The following is a 20,482-nucleotide window of genomic DNA, read 5'->3' on the forward strand; positions in this document are numbered from 1 at the left end:
GGATCTGAATGTTAGGCTGGACAACTCTCTTCCAAGACTGGCGAACACATTTAACAAAGTCATGTCTGTGTTTTGTATATTACTGCATTATTAATTAACAGGCGTTGTGGGATGGGGTGGTGCAAGTGTAAAGGTGGGTGGTTCTATGTCGGAGGATCGGGAGGAAAATATTGCGCTTTTTCTGCCCGTCGTATTTGTCTCTCCCACTAATCCATTCACTCGTAAGAGCTTATCTTTCTGTATAGACATTTTTTTTATTCAATTTGGACTTTTTTTTTTTTTACATGGAGCTGTTTTCCAATGAGAGAGGTGGTGGCAGGAAACAGATAGGAATGAGGTTAAAGGGAGCGAGGCCAAAATGCCACTGTCAGCTCTGCCCACAGGATCCTTGTTGTGGAAAAATAAATCATGTAAGCACGCAGAAGTATTCCTCCACACTTGTATAAATCAGGTTGACCATGTGTCTCCACAGTCCCAGCCAAAGGAAATCACCTGTTCCACTCAGTTAGACTGAGATTGTGTGGAAGGATTTTCCCAATGGTTTCTGAAGAATTTGAACAGCAAAAAGTTGACCCCTGGAACCCTAACTTGAGACAGGTGAGTGAAACTTAAACTTTAGTGGAAAATGGTTCAATGTGATAAACAGTTGTTTATGTCAAGGTCCTTTTCCCCACTGTGATGGGTGCTGAGACAGGACCACAGGCAAATGAATACAGCATTAGTGGGGCCTCTGTCTGTCTGACACTGTGGTCACTCCTGACAGCTTGACATGTCTCCTATCATTGTGTAGTAGAGGAAGGTGGGCGAGGAGGTCAGAGGGATAATGGCTATGCCAATATATTATACCCAACAACTGGAGCCATCCGTCACATCTGACACGGCTCCATCCCCAAACAAGAGAATGAGCACCAGGGTCACTCTCACCCTAATCCACCTATCAGTGACAGAACCCTATTTTCACCCCTTATTTAATTGTTTCCTGATTGTAACAATATTATTCATTTCGACATGTGTTTGTATAATACAAACCGAGGGTTTTCAAATGCCTTCTGGACACAGACAGGCTTCACACCATTATTACTTGTAATGTTCTACTTCTACTCAACTTAATCCAACCCAGCTGGTGATTATTTAGATGCTGCCGCATCAGGCTTGAGCGCATGTGGTGTACTTGTTTTTTGAGCTGACAGATTCATTTCATCCTATAGGAAAATAAAGATCCCATGTACGCTAAGAGTGACCAGAGTGAAGGTCTGAGGATGGTTTCCTTATTTTGTTTTTGTTCTATCCTTTTAAAAACGGTGGAAGGACAGAATGGGACAAACAGATACATCTGGTTTGCTCTCGTCCGGTGTTTCTCAAAAAAGTTTGTGCAAGCGAAGGGACATGCAAGCTACGGTCCTTCCTCCTTGGGGCCACTTCAAACTACCACTTAGAACGGACTACATCAGAGAATCTTTGCAATAGCCAAAGGAACCTGATGAGGATGTTTGTTGCTCTGACTAATGATACATCTTTCGCATTGAATGATTCAGAACTTTCTATATTCCTTCCGTATAGGGCTATAAATAGAGTGCTATCCAGTGGAAATATCAATTACCACGGCAGCCTTTGTGAACAAGCATTAAATGTCCAAGCATTATCAGAAGAGTTCAGAACAAAATCCCTGAAACAAGGCTCAAATCAGATTGAATCAAAATAGGAAATTATAAAACAATTTAGCCTGCCTCTCACAAGTAGCATTGCATCTTACTCAATTCGGGGGCCTTGGCTTGTGTTGCTCTACCCGATTAGGTTTAATCACCGGTTGATTATCTGCGCTCCTCATATCAAGGGGAAATGAGCTGTGGAGAGGAAGGGGGGGAGGAAAGGGGGAGGAGGAGGGGAGGCAGAGGAGGAATGGGAGGAGGAGCAGGGGAGGTGGTGGAGGAGGCAACGGCGGCAGTTCTGTCCCTGTGCTGATAGGCCTGATGTCATTACAGAGCCCTAGGCCATTTCTCTTGGTGTTTGCAGTCCATTTATTGAGACACACACACACATGGGCCATCAGGGAGGCCATCCCATCCCAGTCATTCAGACACTGCAAGTGCTTCCCAATACTGAGGGATGGATAAAATATCCAACAACAATTTTATGGTAGGTATTAGCTTAACATATCTCCTCTATTCCCTGATCATTATAAACCAGTGAACATCAGTCATGGGCTCTTTACCTTATCTCCATGTGTCCATTTGACCACTCAACTCCTCTAAACCCTATCCCCAACTCCCTTTAAAAACAATTTGCTATTTGACATACAGGAATAACTATTGATTGACGGCTCGTATTACTGGAGGTTTGGGCAATGCAATGTTGCCAGGAGAGACTAATTCACTAATTTATCAATATTTATATTTGCAAAGGTTACTGAATTAAGCACTAAGATTGGATTGCTATAGAATTGACTGTCAGCAGGAAGAGAGTGACCGTTTAACAGAATCAAACCAATTTTTGTTTCAGACAACTTCCTACACAGCTCCTTATCAGAAGCTAAGATATTGGGCACTCTTTTCCCACTAATATAGAGCAGAGGAGGCTGGTGGGAGGAGCTATAGGAGGACAAACTCATTGTGATGACTGGAATGGAGTCATGTGTTTGATACTGTTCCATTAATTCCATTCCAACCATTACAATGAGCCTGTCCTCCTACAGCTCGTCCCACCAGCCTCCTCTGATGTACAGAGTAAGATACTGTACAGTATACCATTAGGACTGTGCATTTTCTCAATTGATCACAAAATAGACTGTGACTCAAATATCTTTGTAAGAGATATTGTCCAATAAGGCAAAGAGAGGTAGGTGTGTGTATTTACCTGGCTGGTACCTCTATGTTGGAAATGGCATAGAAGTATTTGAGGAGGTTGTCTTTCTGGACGTAGGTTCCCCCCAGGGCCGGCCTCAGCAGCCTCAGTCTCAGGTTGGTGAAAGTGAAGAAGTCCCTCAGGCCCTTCATACTCTCCATGCGTGTGTACAGACTGTCCATGTTGAGCAGCTTGGGCCCCGTGAAGATAGTGAAGCGTGCCATCACCTCGAAGCGTAGCACCTTCTCGTTCTTGGAGCCCACCCAGCGAGAGTACTGCTCTGTGCAGATGACCCGCGTCACATTGGTGGCCGACAGGTCCTGCACCCGCTTAGCGGGCATGCCGAAGGCTTCCATGCAGTCGTCGGCGTAGAACTGGTAGGGCTGCCAGGTGCGCCCTTTGTCTAGGGACTTGTCCAGCACCATCATGGTGGGGCGGCCATACTCGAAGGTGACCTGAACGTCGTCGGTCAACTCCAGGCTCTTGTTCCAGGCCAGGGAGATGTTGGCCAGCAGGGGCTCCGGGTAGCGGCTCCATGTCACCGTCTGCCAGTAGGTGATGAGACCGCTGCGCTCACGATCCTGCATCAGCTGGGGAGGGTGAGCCAGGTCCGGGTTGGAGGCATCACACTCGTCACTACACAGGTAGGGGTTCTCCTGAAAGAGGGAGAGGGGGGAAAGAAAACTGGTCAATGTTGGAAAACACTGTTCGTCTCCCTTCCCCATTTGAAAATAGAAAACATTTACTAGCTCATCACTTGTTAACATTCTAAATCCACACTGAGTGAGTTCTTTGTTAATATTCAGCATAGAATATATGACTTATAAGAATGACTCCCTAAAGGTTCCCACATACTCAAAGTAGGCTACACAACTGATGTTTCTAATAGTATTTATTGGTTCTTTGCATGTCTATGCTAATGAGAAATAAGTCAGATAAAATAAAAAAGTTACATTCTCATTATCTTATATTGGCTACTAGCCCCACCAAAAAAATACACCCAAGCAACATGAAACAACAGATTTTCCAAAACAATCTGGTCAACCTCAGGTCCCCCTGAGACCATGTCTGTGTGCTTGTCCCAACAGGTTAACATGCTCACCATATGTCCCCATTAAACAGTTTGTGAGCTCTGTTTGGTGAATAGCCATCTGGGAATTTCTACATACAGGGTAATAATTGCACATAATCTGGTTATAATGACACTAATTTAATGCACATAGTAAATTACAGTGTTGCATTGAATCAAATGACATCATCACTCCAAAAGAGATCAGCGAGACTACTGTAATGCGTTGCATACCTAAAAGTCCGACATTATATACCTTCAACAGTGTCGTAGATGTTTCACTTCACCCTTAAGCTGTAACACTGCTCTACTGACACACATGGATTACACCACAGAATGGATTAACATGGGGGGGGGGGGGGGGTTGCCTACCATGTGGTCATCCCTGACCTCTAAATCCCAGTGTCCATTAGTCGGCCTGAGTGCAAACTGTCGCACGTCTTGTCATCAACAGTCATCCTCACCCACCACGGTTTCCAGACCTGGGTTCAGATACACTATTTGAGAACATTTCAAATAGTGTATCTGCTTGATTGAACTTGCCCGTTTCAATTTAACCAATAGAAAATTCAAAAATGGCACTCAGGCAGGCTATTGGCAGTAGAATGGGCTTACTAAAAGAGCTCAGTGACTTTAACGTGGCACCTTAATAGGATGCGACCTTTCCAACAAGTCAGTTCGTCAAATTTCTCCCTGCTAGAGCTGCCCCGGTCAACTATAAGTGATGTTATTGTGAAGTGGAAACGTCTAGGAGTAACAACGGCTCAGCTGTGAAGTGGTAGGCCACACAAGCGCACAGAATGGGACCGCCGAGTGCTGAAGCGCGTAGCGAGTAAAAATCATATTTTCTGCGGTTGCAAAATTCACTGAGTTCCAAAGTGCCTCTGGAAGCAACGTTAGCACAATAATTGTTCGTTGGGAGCTTCATGAAATGGGTTTCCATGGCTGAGCAGCCAAGCACTGGCTGGAGTGGTGTAAAGTTCGCCACCATTGGACTCTGGTTATGGCTGATGCCAGGAGAATGCTACCTGCCTCAATGCATAGTGCCAACTGTAAAGTTTGGTGGAGGAGGAATAATGGTCTGGTGCTGTTTTTCATGGTTCAGGCTAGGCCCCTTAGTTTTCAGTGGAGGGAAATCTTAACACTGACTGCAGCATTACAATGACATTCTAGACGATTGTGTGCTTTCAAGTTTGTGGCAACAGTTAGGGGAAGACCCTTTCTTGTTTCAGCATAGCAATGCCCCCATGCACAAAGCAAGGTCCATACAGAAATGGTTTGTCGAGATCAGTGTGGAAGAACTTGACTGGCCTGCACAGAGCCCTGACCTCAACCCCATCAAACACCTTTGGGATGAATTGGAACGCCAACTGCGAGCCAGGCCTAATTGCCCAACATCAGTGCCCGACCTCACTAATGCGCATGGCTGAATGGAAGCAAGTCCCCGCAGCAATGTTCTAACATCTAGTGGAAAGCCTTCCCAGAAGAGTGAAGCTGTTATGGCAGCAAAGGGGGGACCAACTCCATATTAATGCCCATGATTTTGGAATGAGATGTTCCACGAACAGGTGTCCACATACTTTTGGTAATGTACTGTACATTCTTTCCCCTTTATGTCAATGGTGTTATGAGAGCCACACAACAGGTGCCCAAGCCAGAGTTTCAGCTTCTTCTACCTTTAGCCCACAATCCTTGCCTCCTTCTGCAGAGCACACAAATCCAGTCCAACTGCTACACCAGGTGGCTTTCACCACTAAACCGCTCCAGCAATTATCCACACTGGATTCCTGTCACAGTTAAAGAGCAACCCAGTGCTAAGCAGACTGTTTGCCCACTTCTCAGTGACAGCCGCAGGGAATTCAGAATGGATCTCTCTCGCTCTCGCACTGGAGGAGAACCCCGAACTTTGATCCCCTTTCACTGACCAATAGGTTTCTTGTGTGTTTTTGAGACAATCCAACATTCTATCCTCAATGACTACAGAGGGTTTTTCCTCTCTGCTAGAGTGGAAGCCCTCCACTGATCTCCCCTTTAAGCTGTGGTTTGATGGCATTAGGAAGCTAAGCAGCTCCATCGATGAGGTTCAGACACCCTGACTGTGAGTGGCTGGGGATCACTGACCTCTCTCCTGAAGATGACCTGGCCAGTTTATTCACTGAGTCAGAGTCCAGTTGACATTGTTAAGTCCAATCAGAAGGACATCTGTGGACCTGCACTGACCGAAATAGATGGGAAGGATGAGGAAGAGACAGAAAGTGTGTGTTGCGGAAATGGAGAGGAGAGGTCATGTAAGAGGAGACGAGTCGAGACGAAAGGACCAGGATGATGAAACTAGAAAGGCAGTTGAGCCCAGAGATTTGGACGGTACCTCAGTCCACAAACATGCCCAACTGCATTGGTGTAGATGGGGAGCATTAAGCCATGTACTGTATGGGAAGCTAGTGTTTAGAGCTGCTATTTCCTCATTTGACTAAAATGAATGTGAAGGAAGCTCCTGATACAACATCTGGAAAACAGCAGCCTAATTATACCAGAGACAAAACAGGCCACACAAGAACCCCCCCTGTCCCAGCATGGGCCACCGCCTACTGTTTTAAATCTGTGCGGGCACACACACACCATTTCAAACTGTATTGTGTTCATAGCACTATAAAAAAGGTGTTCAGATCAGCATAAATTAGAATGTAATCAAAAACCTTTTTTGAAAAATATTGTAATTCCCTGAAAGGATGACAGAGGATTACCATACGCACACCTTATTTTGAAGGATCCTCCAAGACCTGCAGTGGCATGAAAACAGGAGAATGGAGATTATTGCATGTGGGCATAGCGAAAACAGGATGAAATCGCTACCCTTTGGGAGCACAGGACGGGGGCTGAAGCTACCAGGACTCATGTAAAATTAATGACACAGGACAAAACTGACCAAAGCTGCACGTTAGTGACAATACATTAACTCTACACCGGTAGGATAAATATGGTGACATATGATCTAATCTAAACATTTATTTTAACCTACTGCAAATAGTGTACCAAATTGAAGTCCTTACTATAGCGCACTCCACTGCTGTGCTGTAACCTGCACTGCTATTTTTAGTTCCGGCTGTTTGTGCATTTTAAAATTAGCAAATGCAATGTGGGGCAGGATTATATCTAATATGTTGCGACCATTACTGTTGAAAAGAGTACTTGTAATTAATCATTTGAGCTCAGTGATGCCTCACTTCAGTTATGGACACTGTCTGGCTCCTCTCTTCGTCTTTCAATGTGTGTATAATTACATCAGTAGTGGGTCGAGATTTGTTGTTTTGCTTAGCTCCCTCCCTCCTTCCCTCCTCTGCTCATTAAGCGATGCTACATACAGAGTGCACTCCCCTCCCAGCACCAGCTAACATCATGCATGGSGGGGGGGGGGGGGGGGGGGCAAAGCACTGACTAAAAATGCAACGGCATCTCCTGTGGGCCTAGTGGCTGAAATGTGCTCTAAATCATTCATGAGCCGGAAAGCTTTCCAACGAAAGCCAGCATACTCAATCTGGGGATGGCTTATTCTAATCAATGATGTTGCTTTCCGAAAGGAAAGCATGAAAAACATTGTCAATTGAGTGCACTCCTTCAATATCTAAAGTACAAAGCATGTAATTGATGTAAAATAGGCCACACACTGTATCATATTGCACTGTAAGAGTCATGGCAAGTCTAAATATGTGACTGTGTCTAGCTGTATTCGGTAGCCCTTTGGTAATGGGCCACTCATGGCACATTTACCTTTCCATAAGATGAATGGTCAGATCACTGGAGGAACGATAATTTACCAAAGAGCTTCTTGCCATAGAAGCACGTCGACACGGAGTCTTCATTCTTCAACAGCACAGTCAACAGGAGGCCACTTTACATTTCATAAAATGTTCATGACTAGACTACTTTGGGGCCAAAGAGAGGCCAACAAGTCTTTCACGTTAAAATGGTCAATGGTCATTAAGAATCCTATTGTGGCTGATCAGCATTTCTTGAAGTAGTAGGCTTACCAGTATGCCAACAGCCACACCATCCTGCTGCATCCCTGGCTTCCGTCTAAAGCTAAGCAGGGTTGGACCTGGTCAGGGCTTGGATGTGAGAATGCATGGCAAAATCAAGTTGCTGCTGGAATTGATGTTGGAGAGCCAGTTGAGGGGTGTAAGGTGAACAAATTCACCTGGGGGGAAGTGATGAGGACTCTACCCTGCAAAGGGTGCCTTTCAAAGTCCCAACCTGGCTCATGCCATCATAGCTCTCTCTAATTATCCCCAGCTTCAATTTGGCAAAATCCAGGCTAACCTCTCCACTACCACATCCAATGTGTGGTTAGTAATCTGGCATAAAAAAAGCTGTGATTACCACTACACAGGTGGATGCTACATATTGCTGCATGTTTAGTTGCAATGTGATGATCATAATTACCATTGGTGATATTTAGGATGTTAGAAGTGACTTGTCTCTTACCACAAAGACAGATGCTCAAATCAAAGTGAGTGATTGACAAGTCTAAGGCTATATAACAATTGATAACCAGGAGTTTCAGATTACACACTATACAATTGTACATGGTATGCTTTGTGATCATGGTTTGATCGTCCTCTCTTCATGGGTTCCAAAAGTACGACCCAGCTGGACAAATCATACATTTGCTTATTTTACAATCAAGCCCTCAGCTAGATTCCCACAGCAACATTGTCAGCCTCTCTTATAGAAATTAACCTCACCCATGTCAGCACTCTCCCCAAAAAACAGGAGCATACCATATATATACAGTATATATACATACACACAGTACACACACAAGCTTACAGCTATACAGGATACAAAATACTACATATAAATGTACATTTATAACCTTAAAGTTACTATTCATATGAGCTAATGGTGTTGCATCACTCATATTGCTAGAGTGTTAAACAGTGTTATAAATAAAGGATATCAGTCAAGGTGTGAGTCCCTGTAGGGAGGCACAAACACAATAACAAACCTAATTTAATGATATTGTTTGAGACAGACAAAATTTACTTGGTTAAATAACCTGATATACTGTAGTGTAGACTTAGTGTGTTTCATTCTGAAAACAGCAGGTCAAAGCAAAAAATATTTGTTTTATTGAATATTGCTGCTGCTATATTTTTTCATTTAGTCATATTTCATATTTATAGAAAATATAAATAGTATGTTTATTTTATTATTAAGTTATTCTATAGCACTATTCTGTTCTAATCTATTCTATTGGTTTATACAACGGTTGGGTCTAATCCTGGATGCTGATTGGATAAAACCGCATTCCAGCTGATGTCTATTCCACAAATTACCACCAGCTAAAGCTATTGCGTTGAAAAGCCTATTTGCTCTGTTCCATCTCAGTTCGCAATCCACTGTCGGGGGGGGGGGGGCTCTTGTAGCTGAATGGAAGCAACTCCCCGCAGCAATGTTGGTGGAGGCTGTTGCAGCAGCAAAGGGACCAACTCTTGGCCATGTAGTGTATCTATTGAGGCAGTGATTCCAAAATAAATGTAATAGTATTTTGAAGTCTTGTTTGCATTTTCACTATAGTAACAAGAAGCCTACTGAAAGTAGGTTTCAACTCTTATGTCCTGAGACCTTTTATTCCTGTCATCTTGTTCGAGATCAAAGTTTCTCATCTCATATCTAGGATCAGATACCCTAACGATATCTAATATTTCTAGGAAACCTTCTATGTCAGTTTTTCATCACTCTTTTTGATATACAAAACTTCAAAGTGTAGGCCTATAAAAATCATCTAAGTATAAAACTAGTGCTGGCGTTACACCAACTGAATTCAAACTTACCAGGGTACAGAACCTTTCCGGGGGGTTGCCGCAAGTGATGCCAGGAGGATCCACCCTAATTTGCATGAACTCCTTCATAGCCATTGGTTTTGGCTGGCACGCATAAAACTCCCATGTTGGTCCATCGTCCGTACTAAACAGCGACTTGCATATGTCATACTGGCCAAGTGTCAGAGTAACAAAGTGCAAAAGAAAAAGCACCTGTGAGAGCATGGCACTCGTAGAGACCACACCCATGGTCCAAGACCGAGAGTCCGGAGGGAAGAGGGAAGTGGTGCCACCGTCGGTCCACACAGGGAGAGGATCAGCTTGGAATCCGGTTGGTTTTCATGTTGGGAGAGACACCTGCCGCTTGCAGGATACAGCCTTACAACTCTCCTGGTTTTGTATACCTGCCTAAATAAGTTACACGTACTTCTGTTTTGAAGTATTTATCTTATTTTAAAAACAAGTAAATTAAAGTGTTACTTTAAATTATAGTTACAATAACTTGTTGTATTAGAAATGTATACAATGCTAATCTTTCTCAGATCGACACCCTTTGGTACTCCAGGCAAGCCATGCTGAAAGCAGTCGATATGTCCATGAGTAGACCATTGAGAATATTCCCGCTGTCCACTCAGAAGCTCGCTAGATAAGATTTTGTTGTGTTTTCATGTCAGTCAAAGGAAGTATTTACATGCTCCATCGTTGGCTATATTGAGAAGGAGAAAATACAATAATTTATTAAACATTTAACTTTTGGGGGGAAATTGCCACTCACATTTCCAGACAAAAAAGGCAATCTAAAACTATATCTAATAGGCTACTGCTACTATACAGACTATTTTATTTCGTTTCTACAACTAGCAATTAGGTTAAACATATCTTTCATTAGAGGAACTTGAACCCATTTGACATCTGTTAATTAATATCGGTAGGCAATACCGTAGCTTAAAAATAATATTGTAACCTTTCACGTTTGTTTTCACAACCAATTCTATATTCACAAGACTACCCTAATTAATGAATTTCCAAACAAAACTGCAAGTAAAAAAATATATACCCTAGTCCCCACAGACGGATGTCTGTTGCGCTCTTGGCTTTGCCAACAGAGGCAACATAACTGTCGATAACTTCTCACAGGCAGATGGTGACAGACCTAGGCTGTAGTCTACAATTGGCAAGTAAAAATAAGTAATTTGATCAACTTGGATCATGTTTGGACTTGTCCTATAATGTGGACAACTGATGTTCTCGACGTTGATGCGCTTTCCAAACCTCTGAAATTCTCTGAAGTGTGTAGCCTAATGCTGCTTTCAAATGTAGGCTATAATGGTTGATAAGAAATAACTGTGGCAAGTCACTGGTTGCAAGATTATAAGCATTAGTCCTATACAATTTTGAAGGTGCACGGTTACAACAGTTACTATCCTCTATGTTCACGGAGGAACTCGAACACTTACCAAATTGGTCCGGGAAAATATGATCATTCTGTCATGGGTGGATCCTTTGCAAAAGTGTTATCAGCATTCTAAAGCCTCAGCATTGGTTCGTCGTTGAAATAAAGCTTAACGTTACCGTATTCCCTTCTGTAAGAGGATTAGATGAGATGCTCTCCCCTTCTGTTTGTTTCCCTTCTGTTTTTATACTTTTGAGGAAAGCAGTGCGTTAGGATGGTATCCTATACATCCCGTACGCACAATAATTGACTTCTTGTTCGAAATATATTATATTTCAATACTTTTTCAGAAGTGGTACTGCCTCAATTAATGTTCCGTTACTTTTTGCGATTTCGGTTGTGTCCTAGGCGCTCAAGGGCAGAAGGAAAAAGCTCGCTCTCTCTCTCTCTCTCTCTCTCTCGACCTCACTTTCCCCTATGCATAAACACACTCGCTTATTTCATAAATTCCCTCCTGCCATTGTTCTCCAGCTCTCTTTTCGTTTCCTTATTTAGCTATCAGTATCTGATTTGCAAACTACGTGTGTGTGTGTGAAGCAGGTACGCAACTTTTACCGGTCAGAAATATAACCACCCCATGAGCCGATCGGGCTACCCGTCCTGCTTAAAGGAGCAGCTCAAAAATCACTCAAGGCAGACATAAGGAGCTCTAGTTTTCGCTAAGCAATAGGCTAACACAAAACTGTTTAACAGTTAAACAACTTGAAGTTCCTATATGGCTCTTAAAAGCATAGCGCATGCATCTTCAACACAGTGCAGGCGTCCTCAATTTTGTAACGTTCTCTCTTGAGCGGATGGTCAGCGGCCAGAACATAGGTATAAATACATTTGTACACTGCAAATTGACTGCAAGAACACCAAACAGATATAGTATTTGACAAAAACAGAATCATTTCAAACCTGGATTACATTGGGATACGATCGCATATGCCTCTATTGATGCGTGGGAATAATTGGGAACGGATATCCTAAGTTAAAATCCATTTGAGCTGATTTCCTGGTGATTTTACAGTGAAAATTATACATATAAAAAATATAGCCAATTTATAGGATATATACAGTGGGGAGAACAAGTATTTGATACACTGCCGATTTTGCAGGTTTTCCTACTTACAAAGCATGTGGCTTGTCTTTAGGCATAGGTACACTTCAACTGTGAGAGACGGAATCTAAAACAAAAATCCAGAAAATCACATGTTATGATTTTTAAATAATTAATTTGCATTTTATTGCATGACATAAGTATTTGATCACCTACCAACCAGTAAGAATTCCGGCTCTCACAGACCTGTTAGTTTTTCTTTAAGAAGCCCTCCTGTTCTCCACTCATTACCTGTATTAACTGCACCTGTTTGAACTCGTTACCTGTATAAAAGACACCTGTCCACACACTCAATCAAAACAGATTCCAACCTCTCCACAATGGCCAAGACCAGAGAGCTGTGTAAGGACATCAGGGATAAAATTGTAGACCTGCACAAGGCTGGGATGGGCTACAGGACAATAGGAAGCAGCTTGGTGAGAAGGAAACAACTGTTGGCGCAATTATTAGAAAATGGAAGAAGTTCAAGATGACGGTCAATCACCCTCGGTCTGGGGCTCCATGCAAGATTTCACCTCGTGGGGCATCAATGATCATGAGGAAGGTGAGGGATCAGCCCAGAACTACACGGCAGGACCTGGTCAATGACCTGAAGAGAGCTGGGACCACAGTCTCAAAGAAAACCATTAGTAACACACTACGCCGTCATGGATTAAAATCCTGCAGCGCACGCAAGGTCCCCCTGCTTAAGCCAGTGCATGTCCAGGCCCGTCTGAAGTTTGCCAATGACCATCTGGTGATCCAGAGGAGGAATGGGAGAAGGTCATGTGGTCTGATGAGACAAAAATAGAGCTTTTTTGTCTAACTCCACTCGCCTCGTTTGGAGGAGAGAAGAAGTATGAGTACAACCCCAAGAACACCATCCCAACCGTGAAGCATGGAGGTGAAACTCATTCTTTGGGGATGCTTTTCTGCAAAGGGGACAGGACGACTGCACCGTATTGAGGGGAGGATGGATGGGCCATGTATCGCGAGATCTTGGCCAACAACCTCCTTCCCTCAGTAAGAGCATTGAAGATGGGTCGTGGCTGGGTCTTCCAGCATGACAACGACACGAAGCACACAGCCATGGCAACTAAGGAGTGGCTCCGTAAGAAGAATCTCAAGGTCCTGGAGTGGCCTAGCCAGTCTCCAGACCTGAACCCAATAGAAAATCTTTGGAGGGAGCTGAAAGTCCGTATTGCCCAGCGACAGCCCCGAAACCTGAAGGATCTGGAGAAGATCTGCAAGGAGGAGTGGGCCAAAATCCCTGCTGCAGTGTGTGCAAACCTGGTCAAGAACTACAGGAAACGTATGATCTCGTGTAATTGCAAACAAAGGTTTCTGTACCAAATATTAAGTTCTGCTTGTTCTGATGTATCAAATACTTATGTCATGCAATAAAATGCAAATTAATTACTTAAAAATCATACAATGTGATTTTCTGGATTTTTGTTTTAGATTCCGTCTCTCATAGTTGAAGTGTACCTATGATAAAAATTACAGACCTCTACATGCTTTGTAAGTAGGAAAACCTGCAAAATCGGCAGTGTATCAAATACTTGTTCTCCCCACTGTATATATATAGCCCAGATCACTTGGGTGGCCAAATAAAATCAACCAATCCCCAACAGGGAGCCGTGTGCCAAATTTGGCCCGTGGTTGATTTTATTTGGCCACCCAAGTTCTGAGCAAAACATATATTGCCTATAAAATTGGCTATATATTTTTAGCAAACTATAACTTATGCTATTTACATGTACATTGTTGACAATTGCATTAGCCTACTTAATACCCAATTCAGCTGGATAGTAAAAACACATTTAAAAAAAGCAGCCAAAACCCTTAATTTGCTACTTTTGGATGGGTGTAATTGAAGTAACAGCATCAAAGCCTAAGGGGGCTTCCCATGGAAGAACACTAAATTGAGCTGTCCATGGTCCTGATGCATGGCCACAGACCAATGTGTGTAAACAGCCTACACATTTCTACAGGTCATCTGAGGCCAAATTATTGTCACAGACAGACACTGCACAACTTTTGTAGACAGCAATATAAAGGGTAGTTAAAAAATGATTTAAGAAGTAGTTGAATGCGAAAATGTATACTGGCAGTTAACAAATGAGAAGACAGCAGGTACGGAAAGCGTGAACTACATTTCCCTTGCTACGCACTGCATCTCGATGACGGTGTTTATGCGACGTTCATCTCAGCGTGCGAAGAAAATGGCGGACGCAATGAACGTTGGTGTGAATTTAGAAGCATTTTCTCAAGCAATAAGTGCTATTCAAGCACTTCGTTCAAGTGTAACAAGGGTTTTTGACTCTCTGAAAGATGGGATGAAAAACAAAGAAACCCTCGAAGGACGCGAAAAGGTTTTTATTACCGAGTTTCAAGATAACCTGCAGTCTGTGAATCGCGACTTGAAGTGAGTAGCTGTAACGTTAAGTGCTAACGTTAGCTAGGTAAATCTTTGCTGTAAACACACAAGTTAGCGTGCTAGATAGTTGGATAACATTCCATCCTCACGCCTAAAAAGTTAATTTCCAACTAGCTAGTATCCATGACTTGGCTGAAGTGTAAATGGTGTGTGTGCGCAACGTTAGCCTAGTTTTACAGACCATTGCTAAATAAAGTGTGCGCGCGCAAGTGAAATGTATCATAGCAACTAACGTTAGCTAGCTAGCAAAAAAAAAAAAAGTACTCTGACATTCTTGTAGGCACCTATTTTTAATGCATTTTAAAGTCTAGGCCTACATATTGTGAAACGTGTAGCTAGCTAAGTTCACATTACTTTGACGTGAAAGCAAAGTTAAACTCCCAGAAGGAATGGTCTAATGTTCCTCAATGCTGCAAAAGTTTTTTTTCTACACTGAACAAAAATATAAACGCAACATGTTAAGTGTTGGTCCCATGTTTCATGAGCTGAAATAAAATATCCCAGAAATGTTCCATATGCACAAAAATCTTATTTCCCTCAAATTGTGCATCCAAATTTGTTTACATCCCTGTTATTTTGCATTTCTCAAGATAATCCATCCACCTGACAGGTGTGGCATACAGCTTTCTTAAGTATTCACCCCCTTGGCATTTTTCCTATTTTGTTTCCTTACAACCTGGAATTAAAACAGATTTTTTGGGGGGTTGTATCATTTGAGTTACACAACATGCTTACGACTTTGAAAATGCAAAATATTTTTTGTGGAACAAACAAGAGAAGACAAATCAGAACTTGAGCGTGCATAACTATTCACCCCCCCAAGTCAATACTTTGTAGAGCCACATTTTGCAGCAATTACAGCTGCAAGTCTCTTGGGGTATGTCTCTATAAACTCAGCACATCTAGCCACTGGGATTTTTGCCCATTCATCAAGGCAAAACTGCTCCAGCTCCTTCAAGTTTGATGGGTTCCGCTGATGTACAGCAATCTTTAAGTCATACCACAGATTCTCAACTGGATTGAGGTCTGGGCTTTGACTAGGCCATTTAAATGTTTCCCCTTAAACCTTGAGTGTTGCTTTAGCAGTATGCCTAGGGTCATTGTCTTCATGGTGCCGCTAGCTTAGTGGTTGCAGACTTTGGGGCCTTTCAGAACAGCTGTATATATACTGAGATCATGTGACACTTAGATTGCACACAGGTGGATGTTATTTAACTAATTATGTGACTTCTGAAGGTAATTGGTTGCACCAGATCTTATTTAGGGGCTTCATAGCAAAGGGGTGAATACATATGCATGCACCACTTTTAAATTTTTTTTGTAATTTTTGTTTACATTTTATTTTTTTAATTTCACTTCACCAATTTGGACTATTTTGTGTGTGTCCATTACATGAAATTCAAATAAATATCCATTTAAATTACAGGTTGTAATGCAATAAAATAGGAAAAACACCAAGGGGGATGAATACTTTTGCAAGGCACTGTATCAAGAAGCTGATTAAAGAGCATGATCCTTAAACAGGTGTAGGGTTCCACATTTTGGAGGTGGGAATTAACAGGAATATATGGGAATTAACAGAAATATATGCAAATGTAATATTAATACTATTTACATGTAGATGTTTTTTTGCATTGGCTATATTTACCATATCATATGGGGACAGAAACATAAAACTTTTACCTTTAATGAGTAGACATAATTGCAGATGATTAAAGCCTTCCATAGTTACAGATTTAACTTTAATTAAATGAGTTGACTCTTCACATGGGATGATTTCACTGGACAACAAAAGAAAGGGAATATTGAATGATCCCCTATGATCCATCGCATCTCCAAAAAATGTTTTCAACACCTGTAAAATGAGTCTACAAACTAAAGCTTTAGTTGTTTTCCTCTCAGGCTCCCATGTCTTCTCCCTGGACCTCCTCAATGTCCACCTCTTGAACATCAGACTCTGAGGCCTCATCTTTACCGTCACTTTCCAACCTTGTTGAGGATGGCTCGTTGTCAGGCTCAAAAAGCCTCAAATTTGCCCGGATGGCCACCAATTTTTCAACCCTTGTATTGGTCAGCCTGTTGTGTGGTTTCCCAAACAAGGACCAGTTGCGCTCTGAGGCGTCTGATGTTGGTGGGATTTGGAGGATGATGGAGGCAACAGGGGAAAGAGCCTCAGATCCATTAAGTCCCTTCCACCAGGTGGCTGATGAGATATGTTGCTACGACTACCATATTGCATCTCCATCCCAAAGCCTTTGCTTGGAAGTGTATTTCGCCGGACTGCCAAGAACTTTGCCCTCATCCAGGCCAAGGTGGTGAGACATGGTCGTGAAGACACCATAGGCCTTGTTGATCTCTGCACCAGACAGGATGCTCTTGCCAGCATATTTGGGGTCCAACATGTACGCTGCGGCGTGTATGGGCTTCAGGCAGAAGTCTTCACGCTTTTTGATGTATTTCAGAACTGCAGTTTCCTCTGCTTGGAGCAACAGTGAAGTGGGCAGGGCAGTACGGATTTCTTCTCTTACATCTGCAAGCAGAGTCTGAACATCAGACAGGATGGCACTGTCTCCCGCAATCCGTGCAATGGCTACTGCTATAGGTTTCAGGAGTTTCAGGCTGCTTACCACTCTCTCCCAAAATACATAATCCAGGAGGATCCTCTTGATGGGGCTGTCTATATCGGCAGACTGTGATATGGCCATTTCTTGGAGAGACTCTTTTCCCTCTAGGAGACTTTCAAATATGATGACAACACCACCCCAATGGGTGTTGCTGGGCAGCTTCAATGTGGTGCTCTTATTCTTCTCAGGTAGATTGCTGCTACAACCCTTCACATACCTAACCATTTCCTTGGCTCTCTTGTAGAGTGTATCCATTGTTTTCAGTGCCATGATGTCCTTGAGGAGCAGATTCAATGCATGAGCAGCACAGCCAATGGGTGTGATGTGAGGGTAGGACTCCTCCACTTTAGACCAAGCAGCCTTCATGTTTGCAGCATTGTCTGTCACCAGTGCAAATACCTTCTGTGGTCCAAGATAAATGATGACTGCCTTCAGTTCAATACACATTGTCTGTATGCATCAGAGGTGAACCAGTTGCATACACAGCTTGAGCAAAACATTCATCAGCATTTCTCTGACTATGTTCCTCTATTCAGTCAAAAACTTCTGATTCCAGGAGGACCATGAGCTTTTGCTATCGATAAGGTGTCTGATTCATAATTTTCACCTCGAATAGGAGTAGAGGGATTTTTGTCAGAGGTTGCTTGTTCTGAGGGAACTTTATGCACTTGGCCAGATGATTCTGCATCTTGTTTGCATTCTTCACATGTGATTTGGCACAGTATTTGCAAATGTACACAGCTTTTCCTTCTACATTAGCTGCAGTGAAATGTCATCACACATCCAGATAGTGCCCTTGTCATTTTCCAGTAAAGATTAGAAAAACAAAACCCAAATACAATCTCATGTACAGATAAATAGTTAAGCAGTTAGATTAAACAACTCCTTTGTAAGATACATGTTTTAAAATGAAACATGTATGGAAACAGGTGAATTAACTCTCCTGAGTTAGCAGGTTCAAGCAAGGTAAAACCCACATAGTAGCAAAAACTAACTAGCAGAAATTGTTAGAAATGATTTAAACACACTTTGCTGTAGGCTACTTACTATAGGCTATTTACTAGTTAACAAAAAGTAATGTATGTCATATAAAATATATTCACCCCACCCAAAATTGTAATCAAAACTTACCAGAAAGCATGTAGTCCTTGGCTCAGACAGTGTAGTAGTGTGGGCTCAATAGCATCTCATTAGTGTGCAAGATCTTGAGAATCAGCTGTACAGTCATGGCCAAAAGTTTTGAGAATGACACAAATATTAATTTTCACAAAGTCTGCTGCTTTTCTGGCAATTTGCATATAGTCCAGAATGTTATGAAGAGTGATCAGATTAATTGCAATTAATTGCAAAGTCCCTCTTTGCCATGCAAATGAACTGAATCCCCAAAAACCTTTTCCACTACATTTCAGCCCTGCCACAAAAGTACCAGCTGACATCATGTCAGTGATTCTCTCGTTAAGACAGGTGTGAGTGTTGATGAGGACAAGGCTGGAGATCACTCTGTCATGCTGATTTGAGTTTGAATAACAGCTGTCTCTTATACACATCTAGATGTGTATAAGAGACAGGTACAGAGCTTGCTCAGGAATGGCAGCAGGCAGGTGTGAGTGCATCTGCACGCACAGTGAGGGCTGTCTCTTATACACATCTAGATGTGTATAAGAGACAGCAGTAAGATTGCACCTAAATCAACCATTTATCGGATCATCAAGAACTTCAAGGAGAGTGGTTCAATTGTTGTGAAGAAGTCTTCAGGGTGCCCAAGAATGTCCAGCAAGCGACAGGACCGTCTCCTAAAGTTGATTCAGCTGCGGGATCGGGGCACCACCAGTACAGAGCTTGCTCAGGAATGGCAGCAGGCAGGTGTGAGTGCATCTGCACGCACAGTGAGGCGAAGACTTTTGGAGGATGGCCTGGTGTCAAGAAGGGCAGCAAAGAAGCCACTTCTCTCCAGGAAAAACATCAGGGACAGACTGATATTCTGCAAAAGGTACAGGGATTGGACTGCTGAGGACTGGGGTAAAGTCATTTTCTCTGATGAATCCCCTTTCCGATTGTTTGGGGCATCCGGAAAAAAGCTTGTCCGGAGAAGACAAGGTGAGCGCTACCATCAGTCCTGTGTCATGCCAACAGTAAAGCATCCTGAGACCATTCATGTGTGAGGTTGCTTCTCAGCCAAGGGAGTGGGCTCACTCACAATTATGCCTAAGAACACAGCAATGAATAAAGAATGGTACCAACACATCCTCCGAGAGCAACTACTCCCAACCATCCAGGAACAGTTTGGTGACGAACAATGCCTTTTCCAGCATGATGGAGCAACGTGCCATAAGGAAAAAGTGATAACTAAGTGGCTCGGGAAACAAAACATCAATATTTTGGGTCCATGGCCAGGAAACTCCCGAGACCTTAATCCCATTGAGAACGTGTGGTCAATCCTCAAGAGGCGCGTGGACAAACAAAAATTCCAGGGCTTAACTTCCCATGGAAAATCTCCGGAAGTTTCTAACCCTTTGTAACCCTACACAGGCGCATCATGTTCTGGGGACAATAAAAGGCCACTCTAAAATGTGCAGTTTTGTCATACAACACAATGCCACATATCTCAAGTTTTGAGGGAGCGTGCAATTGGCATCCTAACTGTCCAACACTGCTGTTGTCAGAGACAACACTGCTGTTGTTCTCTACCATAATCCGCCTCCAACGTAATTTTAGAGAATTTGGCAGTACATCCAACTGGCCTCACAACCGCAGACCACGTGCAACCACAGTAGCCCAGGACCTCCACATCCTGCTTCTTCACCTTCGGGATCATCTGAGACCAGCCACCTGGACAGCTGATGAAACTGTGGGTTTGTATAACTAAAGAATTTATGCGCATTCTGTCAGAAACCGTCTCAGGGAAGCTCATCTGCATGCTCGTCATCCTCACCATGGTCTTGACCTGACTACAGTTTGCATCGTAACTGACTTCAGTGGGCAAATGCTCACCTTCGATTGCCATTGGCATGCTGGAGAAGTGTGCTCTTCACGGATGAATCCCGATTTCAACTGTGCCCGGCAGATGACAGACAGCGTGTATGGCATCGTGTGGGCGAGCAGTTTGCTTATGTCAACGTTGTGAACAGAGACCCCCGTGGTGGTGGGGTTAT

The 20,482-nt window shown here is 42.9% G+C and overlaps 2 protein-coding genes across 2 annotated transcripts in view; one reads left to right on the forward strand and one right to left on the reverse strand.

Moving 5' to 3' along the window:
• LOC111958184 (netrin-G2) overlaps window positions 1-11,666 on the reverse strand; it is a 52,944-nt gene extending 41,278 nt beyond the window's left edge. The window contains exons 1-3 of the mRNA XM_023979380.2: window positions 11,190-11,666; window positions 9,745-10,438; window positions 2,854-3,497 (exon numbers count right to left, since the gene is read on the reverse strand). Of these exons, the coding sequence (XP_023835148.1) occupies window positions 2,854-3,497; window positions 9,745-9,981 (881 nt within the window). The 5' untranslated portion in view covers window positions 9,982-10,438; window positions 11,190-11,666. The remainder of the gene's footprint in view (window positions 1-2,853; window positions 3,498-9,744; window positions 10,439-11,189) is intronic.
• Window positions 11,667-14,460: 2,794 nt separating this feature from the next.
• The window catches only part of LOC111957999 (mediator of RNA polymerase II transcription subunit 27), an 89,245-nt gene continuing 83,223 nt past the window's right edge, over window positions 14,461-20,482 (forward strand). The window contains exon 1 of the mRNA XM_023979162.2: window positions 14,461-14,694. Within this exon, the coding sequence (XP_023834930.1) occupies window positions 14,462-14,694 (233 nt within the window). The 5' untranslated portion in view covers window position 14,461. The remainder of the gene's footprint in view (window positions 14,695-20,482) is intronic.

The sequence above is a fragment of the Salvelinus sp. IW2-2015 genome, linkage group LG33 (genome assembly GCF_002910315.2).
Source record: "Salvelinus sp. IW2-2015 linkage group LG33, ASM291031v2, whole genome shotgun sequence".
NCBI lineage: Eukaryota > Metazoa > Chordata > Actinopteri > Salmoniformes > Salmonidae > Salvelinus > Salvelinus sp. IW2-2015.